This window comes from Balaenoptera musculus, chromosome 9, assembly GCF_009873245.2.
Source record: "Balaenoptera musculus isolate JJ_BM4_2016_0621 chromosome 9, mBalMus1.pri.v3, whole genome shotgun sequence".
In the NCBI taxonomy this organism is placed as follows: Eukaryota; Metazoa; Chordata; class Mammalia; order Artiodactyla; family Balaenopteridae; genus Balaenoptera; species Balaenoptera musculus.
This window is the reverse complement of record NC_045793.1, coordinates 42,261,720-42,284,741: the sequence shown is the minus strand read 5'-3', so window position 1 is coordinate 42,284,741 and position 23,022 is coordinate 42,261,720. Positions and strand designations below refer to the sequence as shown.

At 37.3% G+C, this 23,022-nt stretch overlaps 1 protein-coding gene across 5 annotated transcripts in view; it reads right to left on the bottom strand.

The window, feature by feature from the left end:
- KIAA0895 (KIAA0895 ortholog) overlaps positions 1–23,022 on the bottom strand; it is an 89,521-nt gene that overhangs the window by 42,763 nt on the left and 23,736 nt on the right. For 2 of the 5 annotated variants that reach the window (XM_036862735.1, XM_036862731.1), the window contains exons 2-5: positions 22,056–22,756; positions 4,741–4,884; positions 3,916–4,048; positions 3,061–3,366 (exon numbers count right to left, since the gene is read on the bottom strand). In XM_036862735.1, coding sequence (XP_036718630.1) covers positions 3,061–3,366; positions 3,916–4,048; positions 4,741–4,884; positions 22,056–22,481 — 1,009 coding nt within the window. In that variant the 5' untranslated portion in view covers positions 22,482–22,756. The remainder of the gene's footprint in view (positions 1–3,060; positions 3,367–3,915; positions 4,049–4,740; positions 4,885–22,055; positions 22,757–23,022) is intronic. The other 3 variants (XM_036862732.1, XM_036862733.1, XM_036862736.1) reach the window with 3 other exon arrangements.

The window sequence follows — 23,022 nt, the reverse complement described above, 5'->3', positions numbered from 1 at the left end:
AGAAACAAAGAAAACAATAGCAAAGATCAATAAAACTAAAAGCTGCTTCTTTGAGAAGATAAACAAAATTGATAAACCATTAGCCAGACTCATCAAGAAAAAAAGGGAGAAGACTCAAATCAATAGAAATAGAAATGAAAAAGGAGAAGTAACAACTGACACTGCAGAAATACAGAGGATCATGAGAGATTACTACAAGCAACTCTATGCCAGTAAAATGGACAACCTGGAAGAAATGGACAAATTCTTAGAAAAGCACAACCTTCCAAGACTGAACCAGGAAGAAACAGAAAATATAAACAGACCAGTCACAAGCACTGAAATTGAGACTGTGATTAAAAATCTTCCAACAAACAAAAGCCCAGGACCACATGGCTTCACAGGCGAATTCTATCAAACATTTAGAGAAGAGCTAACACCTATCCTTGTCAAACTCTTCCAAAATATAGCAGAGGGAGGAACACTCCCAAACACATTCTACGAGGCCACCATCACCCTGATACCAAAACGAGACAAAGATGTCACAAAGAAAGAAAACTACAGACCAATATCACTGATAAATATAAATGCAAAAATCCTCAACAAAATACTAGCAAACAGAATCCAATAACACATTAAAAGGATCATACACCATGATCAAGTGATATTTATCCCAGGGATGCCAGGATTCTTCAATATACGCAAATCAATCAATGTAATACACCATATTAACAAATTGAAAAATAAAAACCATATGATCATCTCAATAGATGCAGAAAAAGCTTCTGACAAAATTCAACATCCAATTATGATAAAAAACTCTCCAGAAAGTGGGCAGAGAGGGAACCTACCTCAACATAATAAAGGCCATATACGACAAACCCACAGCAAACATCATTCTCAATGGTGAAAAACCGAAAGCATTTCCTCTAAGATCAGGAACAAGACAAGGATGTCCACTCTCACCACTATTATTCAACACAGTTTTCGAAGTCCTAGCCACGGCAATCAGAGAAGAAAAAGAAATAAAAGGAAACCAAATTGGAAAAGAAGAAGTAAAACTGTCACTGTTTGCAGATGACATGACACTATACATAGAGAATCCTAAAGATACCACCAGAAAACTACTAGAGCTAATCAATGAATTTGGTAAAGTAGCAGGATACAAAATTAATGCACAGAAATCTCTTGCATTCCTATACACTAATGATGAAAAATCTGAAAGAGAAATTAAGAAAACACTCCCGTTTACCATTGCAACAAAAAGAATAAAATTCCTAGGAATAAACCTACCTAAGGAGACAAAAGACCTGTATGCAGAAAACTGTAAGACACTGATGAAAGAAATTAAAGTTGATACAAACAGATGGAGAGATATATCGTATTCTTGGATTGGAGAATCAACATTGTGAAAATGACTGTACTACCCAAAGCAATCTACAGATTCAATTAAATCCCTATCAAACTACCAATGGCATTTTTCACAGAAGTAGAACAAAAAATTTCACAAGTCGTATGGAAACACAAAAGACCCCAAGTAGCCAAAGCAATCTTGAGAAAGAAAAATGGAGCTGGAGGAATCAGGCTCCCAGACTTCAGACTATACTACAAAGCTACAGTAATCAAGACAGTGTGGTACTGGCACAAAAACAGAAATATAGATCAATAGAACAGCATAGAAAGCCCAGAGATAAACCCACACACATATGGTCAACTAATCTATGACAAAGGAGGCAAGGATATACAATGGAGAAAAGACAGCCTCTTCAAGAAGTGGTACTGGGAAAACTGGACAGCTACATGTAAAAGAATGAAATCAGAACACTCCCTAACACTATACACAAAAATAAACTCATAATGGATTAGAGACCTAAATGTAAGACCGGACACTATAAAACTCTTAGAGGAAAACATAGGAAGAACACTCTTTGACATAAATCACAGCAAGATCCTTTTTGATCCAGCTCCTAGGGTAATGGAAATAAAAACAAAAATAAACAAATGGGACCTAATGAAACTTAAAAGCATTTGCACAGCAAAGGAAACCATAAACAAGACGAAAAGACAAGCCTCACAATGGGAGAAAATATTTGCAAATGAAGTAACTGACAAAGAATTGATCTCCAAAATTTACAAGCAGCTCACGCAGCTCAATATTAAAAAAACAAACAACCCAATCCAAAAATGGGCAGAAGACCTAAATAGACATTTCTCCAAAGAAGACATTCAGATGGCAAAGAAGCACATGAAAAGCTGCTCAAGATCAGTAATTTTTAGAGAAAATGCAAATCAAAACTACAATGGGGTATCACCTCACACCAGTTAGAATGGGCATCATCAGAAAATCTACAAACAACATGTGCTGGAGAGGGTGTGGAGAAAAGGGAACCCTCTTGCGCTGTTGGTGGGAATGTAAATTGATACAGCCACTATGGAGAACAGTATGGAAGTTCCTTAAAAAACTAAAAATAGAATTACCATATGACCCAGCAATCCCACTACTGGGCATATACCCAGAGAAAACCATAATTCAAAAAGACACATGCACCCCAATGTTCACTGCAGCACTATTTACAATAGTCCGGTCATGGAAGCAACCTAAATGCCCATCGACAGACGAATGGATAAAGAAAATGTGGTACATATATACAATGGAATATTACTCAGCCATAGTAAGGAATGAAATTGGGTCATTTGTAGAGACATGGATCAATCTAGAGACTGTCATACAGAGTGAAGTAAGAAAGAGATAAACAAATATCGTATATTAACGCATATATGTGGAACTTAGAAAAATAGTAGAAACGAACCGGTCTGCAGGGCAGAAATTGAGACACAGATGTAGAGAACAGACGTATGGACACCAGGGAGGGAAAGCGGCGGGAGGGTGGTGGTGGTGGTGGTGTGATGAATTGGGAGATTGGGATTGACATATATACGCTAATATGTAAAACATGGATAACTAGTGAGAACCTGCTTTTTTAGGAAATAAAATTCTGTTTTATAAAATAAAATTCAAAAATTAAAAAAAAAAGACAATTATGCAATAAATCAGAAAATCTACTGTCAAGGGACACACACCTGGTTGGGAGGTATCAGTCCATCCCCTCTTGGCTCGTACACAATAATCCCATCTTGTATTGGGGTCCTTGACAAACTTTCCAATATCTTTGAATAATTCACAAAAAGACATGTGGCTGGCTCGATAAACAGTGTAGTAGAGGAGGGCAGCCCTCCATAAAAAGGGGTCTCTTCTGAACAGGACACTGTGAATACTTGCCAGTCCTTCCTCTGTGGGATTGTTTGGCTTTAGCTCATGTTTTTTACGGCCAGTCCAACTGTTCCATGGCTGCTGAAGGTTGTTAATACCTCGAAAATAATGTGTGCCTATGGAGAAGAAAAAGGCACATGAAAAGTAAGAAATGCCATTCTTATTTTAATTCTTCTCCAAAAAAAGATTCTACCAACAGTTCTAAAACCAAATTGATGTGTACCTACAAATCAAAACAAAGTAGAAAATGATCTGACACTAATGCCCTTTGGTTTGAAGGAGTACACAGCCTTCAGAAGGATTACATGTCTCATTAGAAGAGGTATAACTTTTACAGCAATTTACTTTCTTTTTAAGAGTCTAATTATAGACTTGATATTTGAAAAGAATCTTAGAGATCACTTAATTCAATTCCCTCAGTTGAAGATGGGGGAACTGAAATCCAGAGGAGTTAAATGACTCTCCAAGCTTAATACAGCTATACAGTACCCTAAAAATCTAATTTGAAATGAGACATTAATATCTTAGCTTTAGTTCAAGTGACACCTAACAATTTCATTACTTTTTGCCAAATATTACTACAAAAAACTGCATTATAAACGAACAAGTCCTTGAAGTAATGTCTGCTATTACAACTGAATAAATGGAGAAGGGTCGCCCCCTACCTATTTCATGCCTCAGCATTCCTTCCAGCCAATGCTCACGTGCGGTGCAAACATTGATGGTCAGTGTTGGACATCCATTTACTACTGTCATGGAAGCTCGGGAAAGCAGGTCCTCAGTGAGATGAACTACAATCTAAGGAGCAAGAGTTAAAATACATATATATATACACACATATATAAAAGACAAAATGTAGAAGGCAGGGGGAGAAAGTTTTCACGGAAAACAATGGACCCATAAATTAACACCTTTTTCTTTTGTTTACACCATCTTGAATCTCCCAGAAACCAAGAAGATGAAATGCAGACCCTTGCAATTTTGAGCCTTTGGGAACTCAAAAACCTTTACTGGATTGAAAGAAAAGTAGACAGCTGTGCGGAGGAAGACACAGAGAACTGAAATTGTGCCTCTGCAGTGCTCTCAAATATAGTCCCCGGGCTGGAATAATGCAAAGGAAGGTACAGGAGCCAGAGTCCTGGTCACTGCTGGGCCAAAGCTTATTTTGAGACTGAACACTAGGAACTGGACATTAATAAGAGAAGTCACTGTGCCAAATCTCTTCATTAATAATTTTCATAAGCCAATTCACATAATCCTACAAGCTAGACAAAAATGGTAGTAAGAAAAAAGGAAAAACAGAAAAAAACTGAACATTAACAATTCAATGCAACAATGACTTAGACTTGTATTTAGTAAGAAATCTGGGTGACTTATTTAATGAGTAAAATAGTGTTGGGAAAACAAAACCTGCAGAAAAAACAAACACATGGCAGTGACTGAGAGTTAAAATGCCCAGTCAACTTGTCATGCTCACTCATGATTCATACCTCACCCATGCAGCCTTCTTTCATCATGTATTTCCTAACATGACTCCAGATTCGAGTTTTAGATAGCAGGCTACCACCAGTGGCCTGTTCAAATTTTTCATAGCTTCCATACTTTTGTAGAGTCAGTTCCATAATATTGATAGACTGTAAAAGAAACAGAGATTATGAAAGTAAACAGCCTCCTATTACTCCGACATGAGTAATGAGCTAGTTATATTCTTATTTATCGTGACCTGTTCTGTGTTTACTGATTTCCAAATTAAATTGCAGCTATGGTAACATATTTTTCTAATCCTAAACAGCTTTCACTCATTTTCATAAATTTTTACAAACACCTGTGTACGTACTTACTTCTTAACACGGGATAAAGGCTCAAGCACTGCACAACTGTCAACATCTAACAGGCTGAGAAGCTAAGGCAGAGTTCTCAGTTTCTCTTGGGTTCTCTAAGACCATCTGGTGGTTTTGCAGGAGAACTCATAAGGTATGTCTCCAGACTAATTACTAGAATATAATTACCATTTGGATAAAGAAAAAAATTCCCAATTTTTAAGAACACACAGAAGAATCAACCATTCTTCTGTGATGATCCTATAGAACCTGATGTTTTCCTGGGCTACTACTCTTTGGCAGAAACACATAGTCTCAACATTACTAAAAACACTTTCATCTTTCATTCTGGGCAGGGTACTATCTACTTTTCATTCTTCATAAATTTTCATATCAAAAGAATATGAAAGTTGAGATCTTTTTCTCTAAGTACAAATATACAAAAAGGAAGACTAAAAAAACTGGTAACAAATCACAGATCATCAGTATCTATGGGAAAGCCACAAAAAAAGGAAAACATTAGGATGGAAAATGCTATTCAAAGGTCTTTTGGGAAAAAGTTAGAAAATTCAAATATATCTTATGTGAATGGTGACAGAAGCTAGAAAATTCAGATACCTGATATTATATTAAGCCTATGCTTTCTAGCTGTTGTCAGACTAGTAAAGAGATTAAAAGTACAAGCTCTAGAGTCAGACTACCTGAGCTGACATCCTGGCTCTGCCACCTTCTGGTTGTGTGACTCTGGGCAAGTCACTAAACTTGTTACCAAGCCTCCTCATTAGTAAATGGGGATAACAACAATAATGTCTACTGCATGGTTTTGTTGAGAAAATTTAGCCAACCTTTGTAAAGCACAGTATCAGACATAAGTAGTCAATACATGTCAATTATTACATCATCATCATCAGTATGTTACCATTCTTTATAAATACCACTGTAGATGACATGCCCAACACAAAAACTACAGCAAAACTCATGTGCTACAAGTAAATATATATATCCCCACAGGAAAAATATATATTACTAATAAACTAGGCGTGAATCATAAAGTTATCATAACAAGAAATGGCTTCAACAAGTTTGCCTGGCTTGCGTTCCCAAAGTTGCTGTTAATAACTGATTCACTTTGTTATAAAGCAGAAACTAACACACCATTGTAAAGCAATTATACTCCAATAAAGATGTTAAAAAAAAAAAAAGCCTTGATATTCAAAATGTGGTCAAAAAGCCAGCAGCATTGGCACTGGCATTGTCCTGGAAGCTGGCTTCAAATTTGGAATTTTGCCTGCCTCCAAGCTACATGCATACTGAATCTGAATCTGCATTTTAACAAGATTCCCCAGGTGATTCATGTGCACAGTAGAAAGCCAGAAGGATCTCAGAGAATGGGAACACAGCAAATATCCCAGAGGCTAATTTATTTATATGACAACTAGCATAATTAAAAGAACAAATTAGCACATAATTAACAGCCCATTTAGCAGATTAGCTAATAAGTTATTTGCATACACCAGTCTAATGGTCACTCACTAGTCATCAATATATCAGAGTTAGAAGAATCTGAGAAATTTTGCCTTAATTCCATACGAGACAGAAGTGGTACCTTCTATACTGAACTTATATTTAGACCTAAAAAAAGTTAAAGAAATTTTTTATTATAACTTGTGCGTATAGGTTTTTAAAAGTACGTACTTAACTTAGGATAAAACTAGCTTTTCTAGCATATGCTTACTCAGTAGGAAAATATGGTTATCTGGTTACTATTTATTATAACAGTCTAGAGACTTCAGAAAAACTTAAATACAGGTGACCCTTGTTATCATCAATAAATGGTACTTAGTAGAAGGCTATTAAGTATTCACACTCATAATAAGTATTCATTCATACTGATAATAGGGAACAAAGATTTGATTGGAAATTTATCCTGAAAAAGTACCCTAAAAATGTAAGATTAAAAAAAATTACCTTGGCAGTTTAACAACACTGAGGCAACCTTTATACCTATCAACTAATTATTAGATAATCAAAGAATGAATAAAAATAGTAGGAGTTTTTTTTGGGGGGATGTAATTTTTCTATCAAAATGATATGCAACAGCACATCATTTTTCATTGCATGACTTACATGGCACCATCATGGCAGCAATCCTTCATGAGAGCTACATGGATGTTCCCAAAAGCTTATCTTAATATGTCATGTACAGTCATTCTTCACTGAAGTGCCCATCCTGTTGTCATCTCTAGATATTTTTCTTTATTAGTTTTTCAACTGGTCCAACCTAGACAAATTTGTCAGTGACCACACAGATCTCCAGTATCCTTTACTGACTTCCCAATCCATCTGCATTAAATAGACCCCAGCACAGAAAGAGAGACAGTGGTTGGAGAGGTGAATAAATTCAAGTTTTAAGAGAGAAGTCAGGAATGTTCAGTGGTTACTTCATCAGTGAACATTTTTGTGTTACAACAATTTCTGCTTCCTTATGCAACCTCTTGCAGGCCACAAAAATTTTACAAGTATGATCTCAATTTTGGGGGAAAAAAAAGGCAATAAGCAATTTTAAAAAGGCACAAGGAAGCCTGGAAGGATATACCAAAAGGCTACATGATATGATGTTCATGTTTGAGAAGGGATAATGTGTTGCACTGATGTTTAATTATTTGCACTATATAGAAGTTTTCAAAATTGTTTACAATATGCAAAGGAAAAAGTCATTTTTTCCAGCTTCACTGAGGTATGATTGACAAAAATTGTATATATTTAGGTTCTACAATCATGTGTCTAAGGTGTACAATGCGATGACTTAATATATGTATATACTATGAAATGACTACTACAATCAAGTTAATTTACAAATCCATCACCTCATATAGCTACATTTTTTTAATGTGGTGGGAACATCTAAGATCCTAGCAAATTTCAAGTATACAATATACTATTATTACCTATAATCATCACGCTATATATTAGATACCCAGAACTTATTCAGTTTATAACTGAAAGTTGGTACCCTTTGACCCACATCTCCTTACAAGTTTTTGTTTGTTTTTTTACAGGAAAAAAGAGTTCATCCTCTCCCCCTAGAGCTCAGAGAATCAATATCTGTATCACTTTAAGAATCAAGCTTTCACATACCTCCACATGGTTAACAATTTTAAGAGGCAATAAATTTTCATTTACGTTAACCAGAAAACTACATCTCCCAATATTACTTGGTGGGAGATTCAAACAAGCAGCAGCTTGATTATTTTTCTCCAATCATCACTTTTTTTTTTTGGCCGTGCCTTGCAGCTTGCGGGATCCTAGTTCCCTGACCAGAGATTGAAGCCGGGCCCTTGGCAGTGAAAGCCCAGAGTCCCAACAACTGACCTCCAGGGAATTCCCCAATCATCACTTTCAATTTGCCATCCAGCATATTCCTTTCCTATCTTCAAATAAACCTCAACCAATTTAACTTCCAAAAACGTTCAAGTATTAAAAGAAAAAAAAAGTCCACTTCAAGTTAATTTAACCCAATTTAAAACATAAACCACATATCCAATTAAAGCTCTTTCCCCTCCCCTAGGCAGGGCCTGGCCTAAGGCCTAAAGAACCTTCACTGGGAAAAGAAGGCATAATCAGTGATTTGAATCCTTCTCATCTCTCCCCTATTTTCACGGCCTCTCTTCCCCTTCAGTATATTGATGGCTGGGAGGAAGGAATGAACAATTCCCATATAACTGGTTCAGCTGTGGTCCTCCTCCTTTGACTCTAATGCTGGGGCAGGCCTATTATAGCAGGTGCCTCCACTGCACAGCTTACTGACTAGCCTCCTTCCAACAGAATCTATGCAAGAAACTCCCCTGGAGTGGACAACTACCAAAACTATTTCCATGAAATTTAAAAGCACAAGAGGAACAACCTAAAGATTTAACTTAATCTAATTACTGTATACCCACTGCATGAAATATATGCAGTCAGTTAAAATAATGCTGACAAAAAAGAAACGCTGACAGCTTTTAACAGCATGAAAAAATATAGACATGTAAACAAAAGTATGCTAACTTAACCATGAACATTAGGAATGGAACAAGGAAAACACACTAAAATGTATTTTCCTTTTTTTTTTTCTTGAAGTACCATTGATTTACAATGTTGTGTTAGTTTCTGGTGTACAGCAGAGTGATTCAGTTACACATACATATCTATTTTTTTTTCAGATTCTTTTCCCTTATAGGTTATTACAAAATATTGAGTATAGTTCCCTGTGCTATACAGTGGGTCCTTGTTAGTTATCTATTTTATACACAGCAGGGAAAACGCACTAAAATGTTAAAAGTCGTGACCTAGAGGTGGTGGAATTATAATAATTATTCTCTTCTCCATACTTCTAAGTTTCTGCACTAAACACATAGACACAGAATTCCCATATGACCCACTACTATATGATCTATGATCTCCTACCATATGACCAACTACCACATGATCTACTACTAGGTATGTACCCAAGATACCTAAAAACATGTCCACACAAAAATCTGTACACAAATGTTCATAGCAGCATTGTTCATAATAGCCAAAAAGTGGAAACAACCCAAATGTCTATCAACGGGTGAATGGATAAATAAAATCTAAAATATACATACATGGAATATTATTCAACAATAAAAAGCACTGATACATGCTACTATAAGGATTAATCTTGAAAACATGCTAAGTAAAAGAAGCTAGTCACAATGCACCACATATCATATGACTCCATTTATATGAAATGTCCAGAACAGAAAAATCCATAGAGAGAGAAAGTATCAATAGATTGATGGTTGTCTAGGGCTGGAACGGGATGGGGCTGGGGATGAGTCACTTGTAATGAATTCAGGGTTTCCTTTTGGGGATGATGAAATTCCTCAAATTTGATAGCGGTAATGATTGCATAATCCTAAATATATTGACAATCACTTAACTGTACACTTTAGATGGGTGAACTACATGGCACGTGAATTATATCCTCATAAAGCCATCATTTAAAAAAGCAATAGTGGGGCTTCCCTGTTGGCGCAGTGGTTGAGAATCTGCCTGCCAACGCAGGGGACACGGGTTCGAGCCCTGGTCTGGGAAGAGCCCACATGCCGCGGAGCAACTGGACCCGTGAGCCACAATTACTGAGCCTGCGCGTCTGGAGCCTGTGCTCCGCAACAAGAGAGGCCGCGAAGGTGAGAGGCCCGCGCACCGCGATGAAGAGTGGCCCCCACTCGCCGCAACTAGAGAAAGCCCTCGCACAGAAACAAAGACCCAACACAGCCAAAAAAAAAAAATAAATAAATAAATAAAAAAGCAATAGTAATCAAACAGCACAGTGTAATATTTAAGCCACTAATTCAGAAAAGGAAAAATCTTGATATAAAACTTACAGCATTGTCTTGTATGATATAACAAACTTTCTGAAAAATCTCAACACTGTTTAGTAATCTACTTTTGGTTTACTTGCTGATTCTGTTTGCTGTTTAGCAATTTGGAAATCTGACCATCAATCACAAGCCACTTCACAGTCATGTGCTAAAAACCTATTTCCCTTTTCAAATGCAGTTTTCACTCAGTGAAAAACTATATACAATAGGGACACTAATACGATATGAGTCTGGGTGATACTGTGGAAAGACTAGAAGTCAAAAGATCTGGTTTTACGTTGGTGCCCTACCTTTTACTGTGTGATCTTAGGTATGCCATTTTACCTTTCTCAGGTTTAGTTTCTTCAGTGGCAAAGTGGAGATGAAAATCTTTGTGCTACTTACCTCACAGGGTTAGTGTGAGGATGAAATCAGAGATAGAGACAGAGAGTAAAAGGGGCGGGGGGAGAGAGAGAGAAAAAGAGAAACTATGAATGTATTTTATAGTCTGTTTCCCAAATGACTGTATGTAGTATTTAAGGTAATTGATTTGACCTCTATTCAATCCCAACCCTCTCTTCATTCCTCTCATTTTTAGTAAATTCTAATATCTAGAACTCTGACCCTCTTCATCCCCCAAATACTGAATAACCCCTAGGATATCACATAGTCCTTTTCTTTAAGCCAGTGTTTTCCAAACTGGTTTTTTTTTTTGGAAAAGTGGTTGACAAGATATTATTTTTAAAAGGGTCCCATGGCCAAATGTGTTTGGATTAAACAAAGTTAAACAAGACTCTTCTAAGCCTTTATTATGATACTACATGTGGTGAATATAACAGTTTGTGTTTTCTACCTTATATGGCCATCTTTTTCTCATGCAGTATTCCTCAGAACAGTTTGAAAATGCTTACTTCAGATAAGGATGAGGTACACACACATTCTGGTACTTTGAGATTCTCAGAATGAAATAAAAAATTCAAAATATTGAATGAATTTTTCAATGGTGGCTATTTCTTCTTGGTAGCAAACTAGGTATATAAAGATTTGGATTACTCAATCAGGTCTTCAGGCCTCCATTTAAGGTATTGTAGCCAGAAAATGATGGGACACTAGAACAGTTGTTACACACTCAAATACCTTCAGCTGCAAGCAGCAACCTCTCTGTAAAGCTACTGAGTATATGACATCCGGGAGAGGAAACAGAAGAGCATCCTTATATACCAATGTTTTAAAAAACACTGAGCTGACCCCCCCAAAAAAAACAGATGTGCAAGCTGAACTTGACCCTTGAGCCACAGATTTGGATCCACTGTTTGCAGACTACACTTGACTAAATTTCTAGCATACCATTCATAAGGATCATTCATTCACTCATCTCTATGGTTACCTTCTTTGTGCCAATCACTGCTTTTATTTATATATTTTAGAATCTAAGTCCCTGTCTGACCATTAGACAGAGATTACATTGAAATTAACATAATTTAATAATACTCTGTTGGATATATGAATAATGTGTTGTGAAAACATAGAGAAAGGGGGCTTCCCTGGTGGTGCAGTGGTTGAGAGTCTGCCTGCCAATGCAGGGGACACGGGTTCGAGCCCTGGTCTGGGAGGATCCCACATGCCGCAGAGCAACTAGGCCCGTGAGCCACAATTACTGAGCCTGCGTGTCTGGAGCCTGTGCTCCACAACAAGAGAGGCCGCGATAATGAGAGGCCTGCGCATCGCGATGAAGAGTGGTCCCCACTTGCCACAACTAGAGAAAGCCCTCGCACAGAAACGAAGACCCAACACAGCCATAAATAAATTAAATAAATAAATAAATAAATAAATAAATAATTTAAAAAAAAAAAAAAAAAAAAAAAAGAATCCGCCTGCCAATGCAGGGGACACGGGTTTGAGCCCTGGTCCGGGAAGATCCCACATGCCATGGAGCAACTAAGCCCGTGAGCCAAAAAAAAAAAAAAAAACATAGAGAAAGGTAAACTGAAGTGGGGGCACAGAGGAAATAGACGGCATTCCAGGTAAAAGGGGATAATATTGTCAAAAGCATACACAAAGCAAAGAAAGTGAAATACACAGTTCCTACACCTCCAGCCTAGGAACCAGGAGACTCATTTATCTAGCGCTAGGAACTCTGCTAGATTCTGGGAACAGTTGAAAGACATAAAATACACTTTTATAAAAGAGGTTAGTCTAATGATAAAGGCAAAAAAAGAAACTTAAGGATGATAACAGTGTGATAAATGTCATGATAGATAATTTGCACAAGATGCTGTGGGAGTATAGAGTTGACTTTGGAAACCTAAGCATGACCCAGATCATGAAAGATGAAAGGCCTGTAGGCCATGATAAAGATTTTGGACTTTATCCTGAATTATGAGGAGCCCTAAAGTTTTCCGGGAAGGAAAGTGACACAATCAGATTTGTACCTTAGACACTGACAGCAATGTGGAGAGCAGGAGAAACGGAAGCAAAAACACTTTTGCCAGTAATTCAGTTTTCTATAAGACAGACTGCAAACTATGACCAGATTATAATAAAGAGAAAAATGTTTCAATAAATTATATTCTACATATGCAGAACCTAGGAAATAGATTCGAGAAATTGAGTCTGCCTTCAATGACGGAACAAATGAAAGAACACAGTGGGACAAAGAAAAATGTCACTTGCAGCCGTCCCCCCATTCCCTTCTCCCTCTTCTGCACATTTGCGTCATCAGGGTTGGGGGTAGTTTGGATGTATACAATGATAAGTGGGAAAGTGATAGGGTAACTGATACCAGGAGAAGATATTCATAAATAGCTTAGTACTGCAAACTCTTCTTTACCTACAAGGAAGAAGCAGACATTCAAACTGTTTTGGAGGAAAAACCCTGTTAAGATAAGAACCTGAGAGTGCACTTTAGGCAAGTTTTCAAAGGCAAATCAATGAAGTGTTGTTTCAAAGAGTCATCAAGGTCATACCTTGTTCCAAGGACATACAATCTGATTGGGGTGTTTCCATCTCTGACTGTAAGAAAATCTTCCTTGCTATTAGGTTAAGAAATGACCTCACTTCTCCAGTCTAAGACACACAACTACTATGGATGTACTAAATTCAAAATAATTTTATAGCTTTAATGTATCTAGGAAAACTTTGTGATCTGCTAAGCAAAAAATAGAGTCACCTAGGGAGAGGTCTAGTTTAAAGAAGGCTTGCTTTTCCCTCCCCTTCACTGTTTGGACAACTTGAGGTCTACCAAGACAAAATACCTTCAATACTAGTACAATTAAAACTTAGCCTTGGACTTCCCTGGTGGCACAGTGGTTAAGAATCTGCCTGCCAATGCAGGGGACACGGGTTCGAGCCCTGGTCCAGGAAGATCCCACATGCCGCAGAGCAACTAAGCCCGTGCACCACAACTATTGAGCCTGCGCTCTAGAGCTTGTGAGCCATAACTACTGAGCCCACATGCCACAACTACTGAAGCCTGCGCACCTAGAGCCCATGCTCCGCAACAAGAGAAGCCCCCACTCGCTGTAACTAGAGAAAACTCGTGCAGAGCAAGGAAGACCCAGCGCAGCCAAGAATGAATGAATGAATGAATGAATGAATGTATAAATAAATAAAACTTAGCCTTAAAGAAATTTTATATCAAGACATACTGCTATCAGTGAAGGTATTTGATTTCCAATTGTGTTATTTCTATCAAAAAAGGAAAATGAACACTTGTCTTGCTTTAGAATACAACGTGATTTTATGTATTTATTATGCATGCATTTTAATATAACAATGAATTACCTATTCCATTTTCACTATAAACTCTAAAACCAAGACATTATTTCCTGCGGACCACATTTAAAAGTCTTTATGTTATGCTATCATTGATTGGCCTCAATAAAACAGAGCTTATGTTTAATAGATCTGGTCAATCAGAGGTGGCAAACTGGCAACCCAAGGGATGAATGTGGCCCACAAACAGGTTTTCATTGGTCTGAACAACCTTTGTTTGAATTAGCTGTCAACATTTACAAATTAGAAGACTTGGTATAAAATTCAGGTTACCTACCTTCTCTTAAAAATTCTGAGGGTATGATAACACTAGACCCAAACTGTAGCCCAAGTTAGATAACTGCTGTCTGGTTTTTAGTTTCCTACTGTGCCCAGCCAGCTCCCTGCAATCATTTATGATCCCTGCTCAAATCTTATAGGTATGTGACCCTTGAGATACCCTAGCTGTATAAAGTTTGCTAACTAGGAAGAAAATCAGAATTTCCTAACATAATAAAGTTGGTCCATCTTGGTACTTACTTTGAATATGTGAACTCTATAAATGGAAATGAAATGCTATGCCACAGAATGTTATGCGTTACGTTGTTTCAATGCAGGAAAAAAGTTGATGTCAGAGTTCTTTTCTCTAAATACCTCTAAGATTTTACAATAACTCTATCAAGTACCTTTGATAGCATGGACCATTCACTTCCATTCAGTAATAAAGAAATTTAGGATACCCTAATTACATAAGCAGAACAGTTTTTTTAGTTAAGTAGATGCAAGATATATTAATATCAAGTAATATCCTAATTCTTAAATAATATGGTTATGATGGAAATGGCCTTTTTGAGAGACATCAAATACCTTTAAAAAACGAACTTTTTCTTGCATCTTGCTTTCCAACTATACTGTTTCACTTGTGGACATATCTTTTTATAAGAAATCAAGTTTACGACACTCAAAGTTTTATTAAGACAATATACTTGAATTTGGTAAAATTATGACTTTTATGTCTCCAAGCCGCTGGAACCCTTGCTTGCTCTGAGTCATACAGCGCTCCTGATGACTCCTCTCCTTCCCAGAAGGTGCCTTGTCTGTGCTTTCCCCTCAAGATGCTACTGCACTTTTGGTGACAAGAGTTAATTTTATAAACCAATAATGTTAATGTGTAATACCTTAGTACTAAGTTTCAGTTTCTCACATTGGGGAAGAATAGACAGGTTGCCAGAGTCCATAAGCAACTTACATTTTTCTATATTAGAATAAAGATACATTGTGAAGTTTAATGTGGCATTCACATGAATTTAAGGTAAAACATTTTTTTGCTCACACCCTGATTTCCTTGGTTATTCTTTACAGTTCTGCTGTTAGGTTACTGTCTTAGTAACCTTAGTTTGAAAAGTATACTCCTGAATTGTCAAGGTCAATATACATTGTAGAAAGAACTGCATTGAAATGTTTTTTTCCACTAGGTTTTGTAGTTAGAGAAACAAGTTTCACTTAATTTGGAAAGTTAATTTTAACAAACCAAAATGTATGCCAATTACGTTGAGTTAATAAAGCACTGATATCTGAAGTAAAAGAATTTTCAGTTAACACAGCTGGCAGAAACTCTGAGCTTTTCTGTGATTAACATGTAATGTGGAAGGATAGCTAAATGTTTTTACAAAATACATGACAACTGGATACATAATATGACATGAAATGGAATCTTGATTTGATTAGCTATAGTATTTTGGGGCCTAGAACTTAGGAGAGATGTGTGTGGTCCTAGAAAGGGCTCTCAAGGATCATTTAGTCATTTAGTCTATTTCCCTCAATATATATATAGGGAAAATGAAGCAGACACTGTGCAATGTTTACATGAGTACATAGCATGGGGGCAAAAATAAAAATAGAAACAGACATTCTGCAACATAGTGTGCAAGGGAAACCTCAGAGATCGAGTCCATCTCTCTCCTATAGAGCAAGAGTCCTAAAAATCAATCATAAGTCAAAGAATATTTTTAAAAGAAGGCAATTCCTGAATTTCTTAATTACATTTACAAGTCTAACAAACCTCTTATTTAAGACAGTAATTCTTACAAACAGCTATAAGACCCATTTCTCTATTGGCTAAGAGGGTTATATTTCAAGATATTGTAAAGATTAACAAGAACATCTTTAAGGAGTGCTTTGATATGCTAAGATGGAAAGATGAAAAAGATATTTTACTGTATGTTTTTGACATCGATTTTTTTGCAAATATATCTGCACATTTCTTCTAGTAACTACAAGTCTAACATCTGTTCTTCTTCACACTACCATTCCTCAGTACTTAATCCCCCATCTTTCCTAACTGCATCTTTTCCTCCAGAGGTTACAATATAAGATGCCTGGAACCAAATAAAAGATTTCAAAAAGCTTTCTTCTTTATAAATCACTTCAGTGGATTATTTTCACTTCGATGGTGGACTTCAAACATCACTTCCTTCTACAATCTCCATTTCAGGCCACTGTTGTGGCTTTTGCTATTGCTGTGTTTCCTACTTACTATGGCTGGTATAGCATTGCCACACCAGGAAGCTAAGATGACTGCCCTGATGAGAACTATTTGATAGGGAGGGAACAGGGAATAATCTTTCCATTTTAGCTAATCCATACAAATATTTCCTTCCATTAATATGGGTAATCAAAAACTGACTGTATTTGCAAATAACTATTTTGAAAAATATAAAGTCTTAGGAATAGGAAAACAATGGATACACTACTTCACTGAAGAAATTTTTGAAAGCTCTTTTTAATTATTTTGTTTCAGTTGAAAATACCTAATCTTATTTTAACCCCCTCTCAATACTTGGTTGCGTATACTCCACATGAAACAGAAAGGAAATAGATGAAATGCAATGATGAGGACAGTGGTCAACAGAGAAAAGGTATATATTGTGGGAGCTGTAATGGAAGGGATGTTTCTGCTTTGTTCCCTGGCAGAGTCAAAGGGGCATGAAGAGAGAAATTAGCCGCCTACAACGTTGTGGACAGCCTTTTTGGGGCACCCTTGTATTTGCTTCTTTCAAATATTTACTCAGTTTACAGACTAGGCACCCAGTTTTAACTTTGCTACTCTTCCTAAGGCACTAAATAACTATGTACTATGAGTTGAGATTGAAGCTGTAGCTGAAAGATGAGGATGGGTGCCTTAACAAGAAGAAGGTAAATATGCTTGTCTTAAAGCTTCCAAAAGACAGTAATTAATAATCACTATTTCATAGGTGTATCACAAAGAGCAAAAAAAAAATCTTCCAAGTCCCTATAATCAGCTTCTACCAAAGGCATCCTTGCCAGCTAAGTGAGGCTCTTTTGACCTGGTACCCTTTGAGTGCAGGGGGTGCACTGGGGTTAGAAAAGCCTGGTTGAAACCATTTTGTGAAACAGTGGTATGCTGGAGTCCGGCCATGCTGTCTTGTCAGAGCTGACTGAATTTTTATTAATTTGCATGACAGTGATGTTACATTGCTTGAAACTGGTCCTGGTGGAAGTATTTATATTTCTACCACGGAAACGGAGAGTTAGTTTGCCAACATACCTTTGTGTGGAAGACAACAGAGTGCTTGAGAAAGACTCCTGGTTCTGTAACTTAAGATCCAAGTCAAGAAAGTGACTGCACTTCTCTGGATACTACTAGTATTGTACCTCATAATAGGTGAAAAGTAGGCAGCATACAGAGTAATGAGCAAATATTAAGCACTCTATCAATGTTAGTTATAATTTTTCATATACAGATAGTTCATATGACTTTGTCCTTAAATTTCAAAGCAATTTTAATGGAATAACAAAGGCGCAAGGGTCCTGAAAAAAAGGCAGTGTGAACAATTTCATAATAAAACAAGTATGCTTTTTTTGTTCAGTCTTTCCCAGCTACCCTCCATGCAACATTTCTAACTTAGCATACATTTAATTTACTTGAACTTCTAAGACAAATATCATACAACTAAAAAGTATTAGAGGAGTACTGTATTATAATGCCAAAGAAGAACCCCATGCTTATGGTAAACACCAACTCTATTGTATGAATGTAAGGCCCAGGCTCAATTTGTGAATGGCACCCTGTGGAATTGTGCAACACAATGGCCCTTTACAAAGCTGTAAGAAGCCAGACCTTGTAACTGATCAGGAATCTCAAACTGACAACTAATACAGCCCATGGAGATGTTTTATTTGGACAGTACAGAGTTTTTTCTTCTTTTTCTAAAATCTGAAGGTAAATGCCTTTAAAAAAATCAACTTAAGCCCACCACTCCTCATTTCTTATATCCAGGAAAGTCTGGAGGAAACAAGAAGCAGCTTCAAAAGGGTCTTCTCACAATGAAGTCACAGAATGCAATAAACTTCTCCAGCAACTGAGTCGTAAGAACATGTAAAGATTTGTCTACCAAGGAAACTTATTACACACTCAGTGCCCAAGGTTTTTATTATCGGCTGGTCACATAAGCACCCCTATGCCTAGCACATTCTAAAATTCCAGACTCCCTAAAGGAAAAGAAGTAACATAAAACATACTGTTTGCACAATTTAGGCACAGCAAGCTACTCTTATCATTTAGGGAAAGTTTTATTTCAGAGTAGGAAACTGTTTACCAGTCAAGTTCCCAGACGCCAGGCTCAGGTTAATCTTGCAAGCAGGCCTTTCTAAGGATGGCAGTCTCAGGCCTGTTCTGTTAACTCCTTCTGCACACCTTTACCTTTTCTTCCCTGACAGCCAGAGGGGTAGCCTCAGCCCAGGGTCTCTACCCAACACCGCAAAGTCTTCCTTCTCTCCCCATTTACCAATCACTAATGATCCCCACTGCTCCAGTTTTGTTAACAAATAAGAACATAATTCAAACTTTACCTTATCAAGCCAAACAAAAGTTGACTTATTTCCCATATGTTGTTAAATATCACTCTACCAATCAGGGCTTCCAGTTAGCAGGATCCTAGCCATAATCTACAATGAGACACGATTCCAGCTAGAGGTGGAAAATCAGTCACTTAAACTACCCATTGGCTTTATCACATAAATATGTAATTTCCATTTGACTGTTGGAAATACTGCCAAGGACTCCCAACACTGCCCTGAAGCCCCTTCTCATCTCTCACTTCCAATCTTGTTCAACAATGTGCTGGGTCTAAGGCCATATGGATTTTATATCTAGGTTTCCCAGGATGGTCAGCCACAGAGAAGTAAGGCAGAAAGTGTACTGGCTGCCAGTTGACTGCTCAAATGTGCCACTAAGGATTTACTTCTGACCCACTAGTGAGCAGGCACCTGACGCTGGACAGCTTTCAGCATTCTCTCATCCCAGATCCCTTCTTCAGCACCCGGGAAGCACTGCACTCTTTCCTGCAAAGGTCCACAACCTCAGAAAACAGACATTTTCAGTTTCTGTCCCAAGGGTCTGGGAGCTGAGGCCCATCATGGCTGCCAGCAAGAGGCTAAGCAGGGTTCAGCAGGCTCCACCTGGAGTTATATTCAAGTCCTGCAGCCCATGCTAGATGCTCTGAACCACCTAAAGGGCCTAAGTGCCTCCTGAGGAACCTATTGCCAGGACCAGAAAAAAACTGAGTCCTGGAACTCCTTGACATTGACAGGGCAGTCAATTAGGAATGACCAGAACCTGAGCACTACCTTAGTTCCACTATGGTAGACTTATCTCTGCATGGATTTAGCATTGTTCTGCCTATCTGTACACTAAAGAGGACCGCGGCCACTCTCCAACAACAATATAGATTGCCTGCCTTGGAAAGATCCAGATCGTGAAACTTGAGAGACTGTCAGCTAGGGGTTGGCAAGGCCTCAAGGGTGAAGGCCAGAGAAGAATGGGCTACTCAGCCATCCTGGCCCCTCTGCGCAGCACATTTCTGAATCCTGAAACCAGCCCTGAAGCTGCTGCTTTAGCTTCACAGCTGTGGAGGGGAAGGATGTATCATGTCAGAATTCATTCAGATGCTAAGTAGGAACTTAAGCATATTTTATGGGGGTCTTGTTCTGATAAATCTCCCTTATTGATTAAAGTGGTTTGAAAAGTACATTTGGCATTTGCTGCAATCATTCTCCCAAATGGTGGCATTTGAAGTACCAGCCAGCTAGGATTGCTGGTGCTGTTTAGAAGCCTCAAACAACCCAAGCATAAGAAGCTGGAATTGGGTTAAAATAAAGAGTGTAGAGCCAGAAACCAAGCCCTGTCAGTTCTCAATCTTTGGAGCTGCTGATGCTTCCTAACTCCCATCCAAGAAAATTAAAGAGCATTCATTTTGACCTAATGGTGGGAAATCCCTTTCGCAACTGGTAGGGCTTGCAGTAGGACTCCAAATTAAAGAAATCTGGTAAAGAAATCTCAGCTGTCTCTTTCAGCATTAAGGGGGAAAAAACCAAATAGCATTTTTATAATTACCATAAATTTTAAGTGAGTGAAAGCCCTATTCAATCAACTGCAATTTCCACACCAAAAAAAGAAAAAAATCATAAAATCACTGCCAAAATAATAATAGCTGACCTTTTTATTAGTGTTTAGCACAATTTCATCATATTTCAATAAAAAGGGAATGTAATACACACTACTATATATAAAATAGATAACTAATAAGGACCTACTATATAGCACAGGGAACTCTACTCAATACTCTGTAATGACCTATATGGGAAAAGAATCTAAAAAAGAGTGTATATATGTATATGTATAAACTGACTCACTTTGCTGTACACCTGAAATGAACACAACATTGTAAATCAACTACACTTCAATTAAAAAAAGGGGGGGGGTGTACCTTCAAAAAAACGCAGTAGAAAAGGTTTCTTCTAACAAAGGAAAATAAATAGCAAGATTAAAATTGTTTTAATCTTAGAATAAGCTTTACATAATGGCTTTAAAAGACTGGTCAGATTCCATGTAATTTATAACAAACAATAAAAAATTTGCTGGCTGCAAGTCCAAAGAACTTGCACTGCAGCAAAATGCTAAAATAGGGCATTTGCCACAGGCAAATGGAATCACGGAATCACGCAGCTTCACCTAGCCTACAGACAGATTTTCAATCACTGACAAAGCCAAGTTGAACCTAATGCATTATAAAAACCTGTACAAAATTAATTTAACCAAATGTAGTCTGCTTTTATGATCTCAACTCTGTGCCCTGAAGGTAAACATCAGCCAACTTCTCCTCAAATAAAGTGGATTTTGAAGTTTATTAAGATCTTAACACACAAAACTGTGTGCTAAGTATCTAAACTGAGCAATTTGGAAAGTGTTGCTTATATCATCCACATTGTGATTTGCTAACTTTGAAGATAATTTTTAAAATTCCATTATTTTTTCTTTAAATGAGTACTTAAATATTTGATGATTATTAACAATTTCAGTAAAGCATTAAAAAGTCCTCTGGCAAGTATCAAGCCTAGTCCCCAAAATGCCTTTAGGGGCCTAAGCAAGCTGAGAATGTAACATAACAGGGAGAACTGGAGATACTGCATGCTCCATCTAATGCATTCAAAATCAAAAAGAAAACAAACACTTGTCTGTGGGCTGACGAATGGGCCATAAGTTTGTAACTCCCAAATGAAAGTTTGGAACCAGAATCTGAAGCTTTTTCCTAATGTAGTTGCTTCCTGACACAACGTCTATATAATAGATTCTTTATAGATTTTGATTAGTGCAAAGTAGTTTACATATGAACTGTTGACACTCACCTGGAGATTTCTTGTCACATATTTACATGTCCTGGATGGGAGTTAACTATAAATAATTGGAATATTTTAAAACAACTTTTTTTGGCTTTCTATACGATGGCAAATAATTGTTTTCATTACATAAAATGAAATACCACTACTGAAGTAGCATTTTACCTGCTTAAGAAACCGGTCAGTTGCGTTGCTGTGCTTGGCTAACACACTTGGCAGAGAAGGATTAGCATATTCAAACTGAGGATTGTAGGTATAGTCAGACTTAAAGAATCTCACTTTTTCTTTCTCCAAGTTGGTGGGCTTTATAGCAGTCAGTATACAAAATTTCTTTCCAGAAAAGTCATCTCCTTTTTCAAAACTTCTAGACAGCTGAGGCCGCGGCTTTGGCTTTGGAAGAGTGGAGAAATGGCGTCGCTTGACCTTTCTTTCATTTTTGGGTTTAGGTGGCAGTACTGTGCTGTTTCCTGTAACAGAGATACCATGTGTAAACTTTACAGGACTTGACACTGAACTAGTGACAAAAACAGCAGGCTGCCTTTCTAGGCAGTACCAAGTATCACTGCTCATCACAGGCACTGGGGCTTTCATCTTGCGAAGATCTTTACTACGTGAAGAGCTAGGAGATTTGCTGGGTTTTCTACATCTTTTGGAGTAGCTGGAGGAAGACTGTTTCTGTGAATGATGTTTTTTCTCCTCTTTGCTCTGTAGTAGGACATTGTAACTACTGGTTCCAGTTGTGAAAATGTCCTTTAGTATTCCAGGAGATAAATGTGAAATGCTTCCTTTGCTGTCAATGATCAAGGACTCTTCTGCATTTAGAATAGACTTCTTAGCAAGTTCTTGCTCAGGCCAGTGAAGCTTTTCTGTGTTAATAAACAAAATCAAAACAAAAGAAATAACAAAAGATACCAGATGAAGCAAATTGCTTATTATATGAAAAGTATTCTGAAGGTTCTGTAAACTTTATAATTTTGCAACAATTTTTAGAAAAGACATTTTAAATATTAAAAGACTATATTACTAAACTTTGGTCAAGCTAGATACGGTCACTTCTGTAAGAATGTACTGCTAAATTATTTACAAAAATCCTCAGCTTCAAACCATTTAGACGACCAAAGTCTAATCTAGA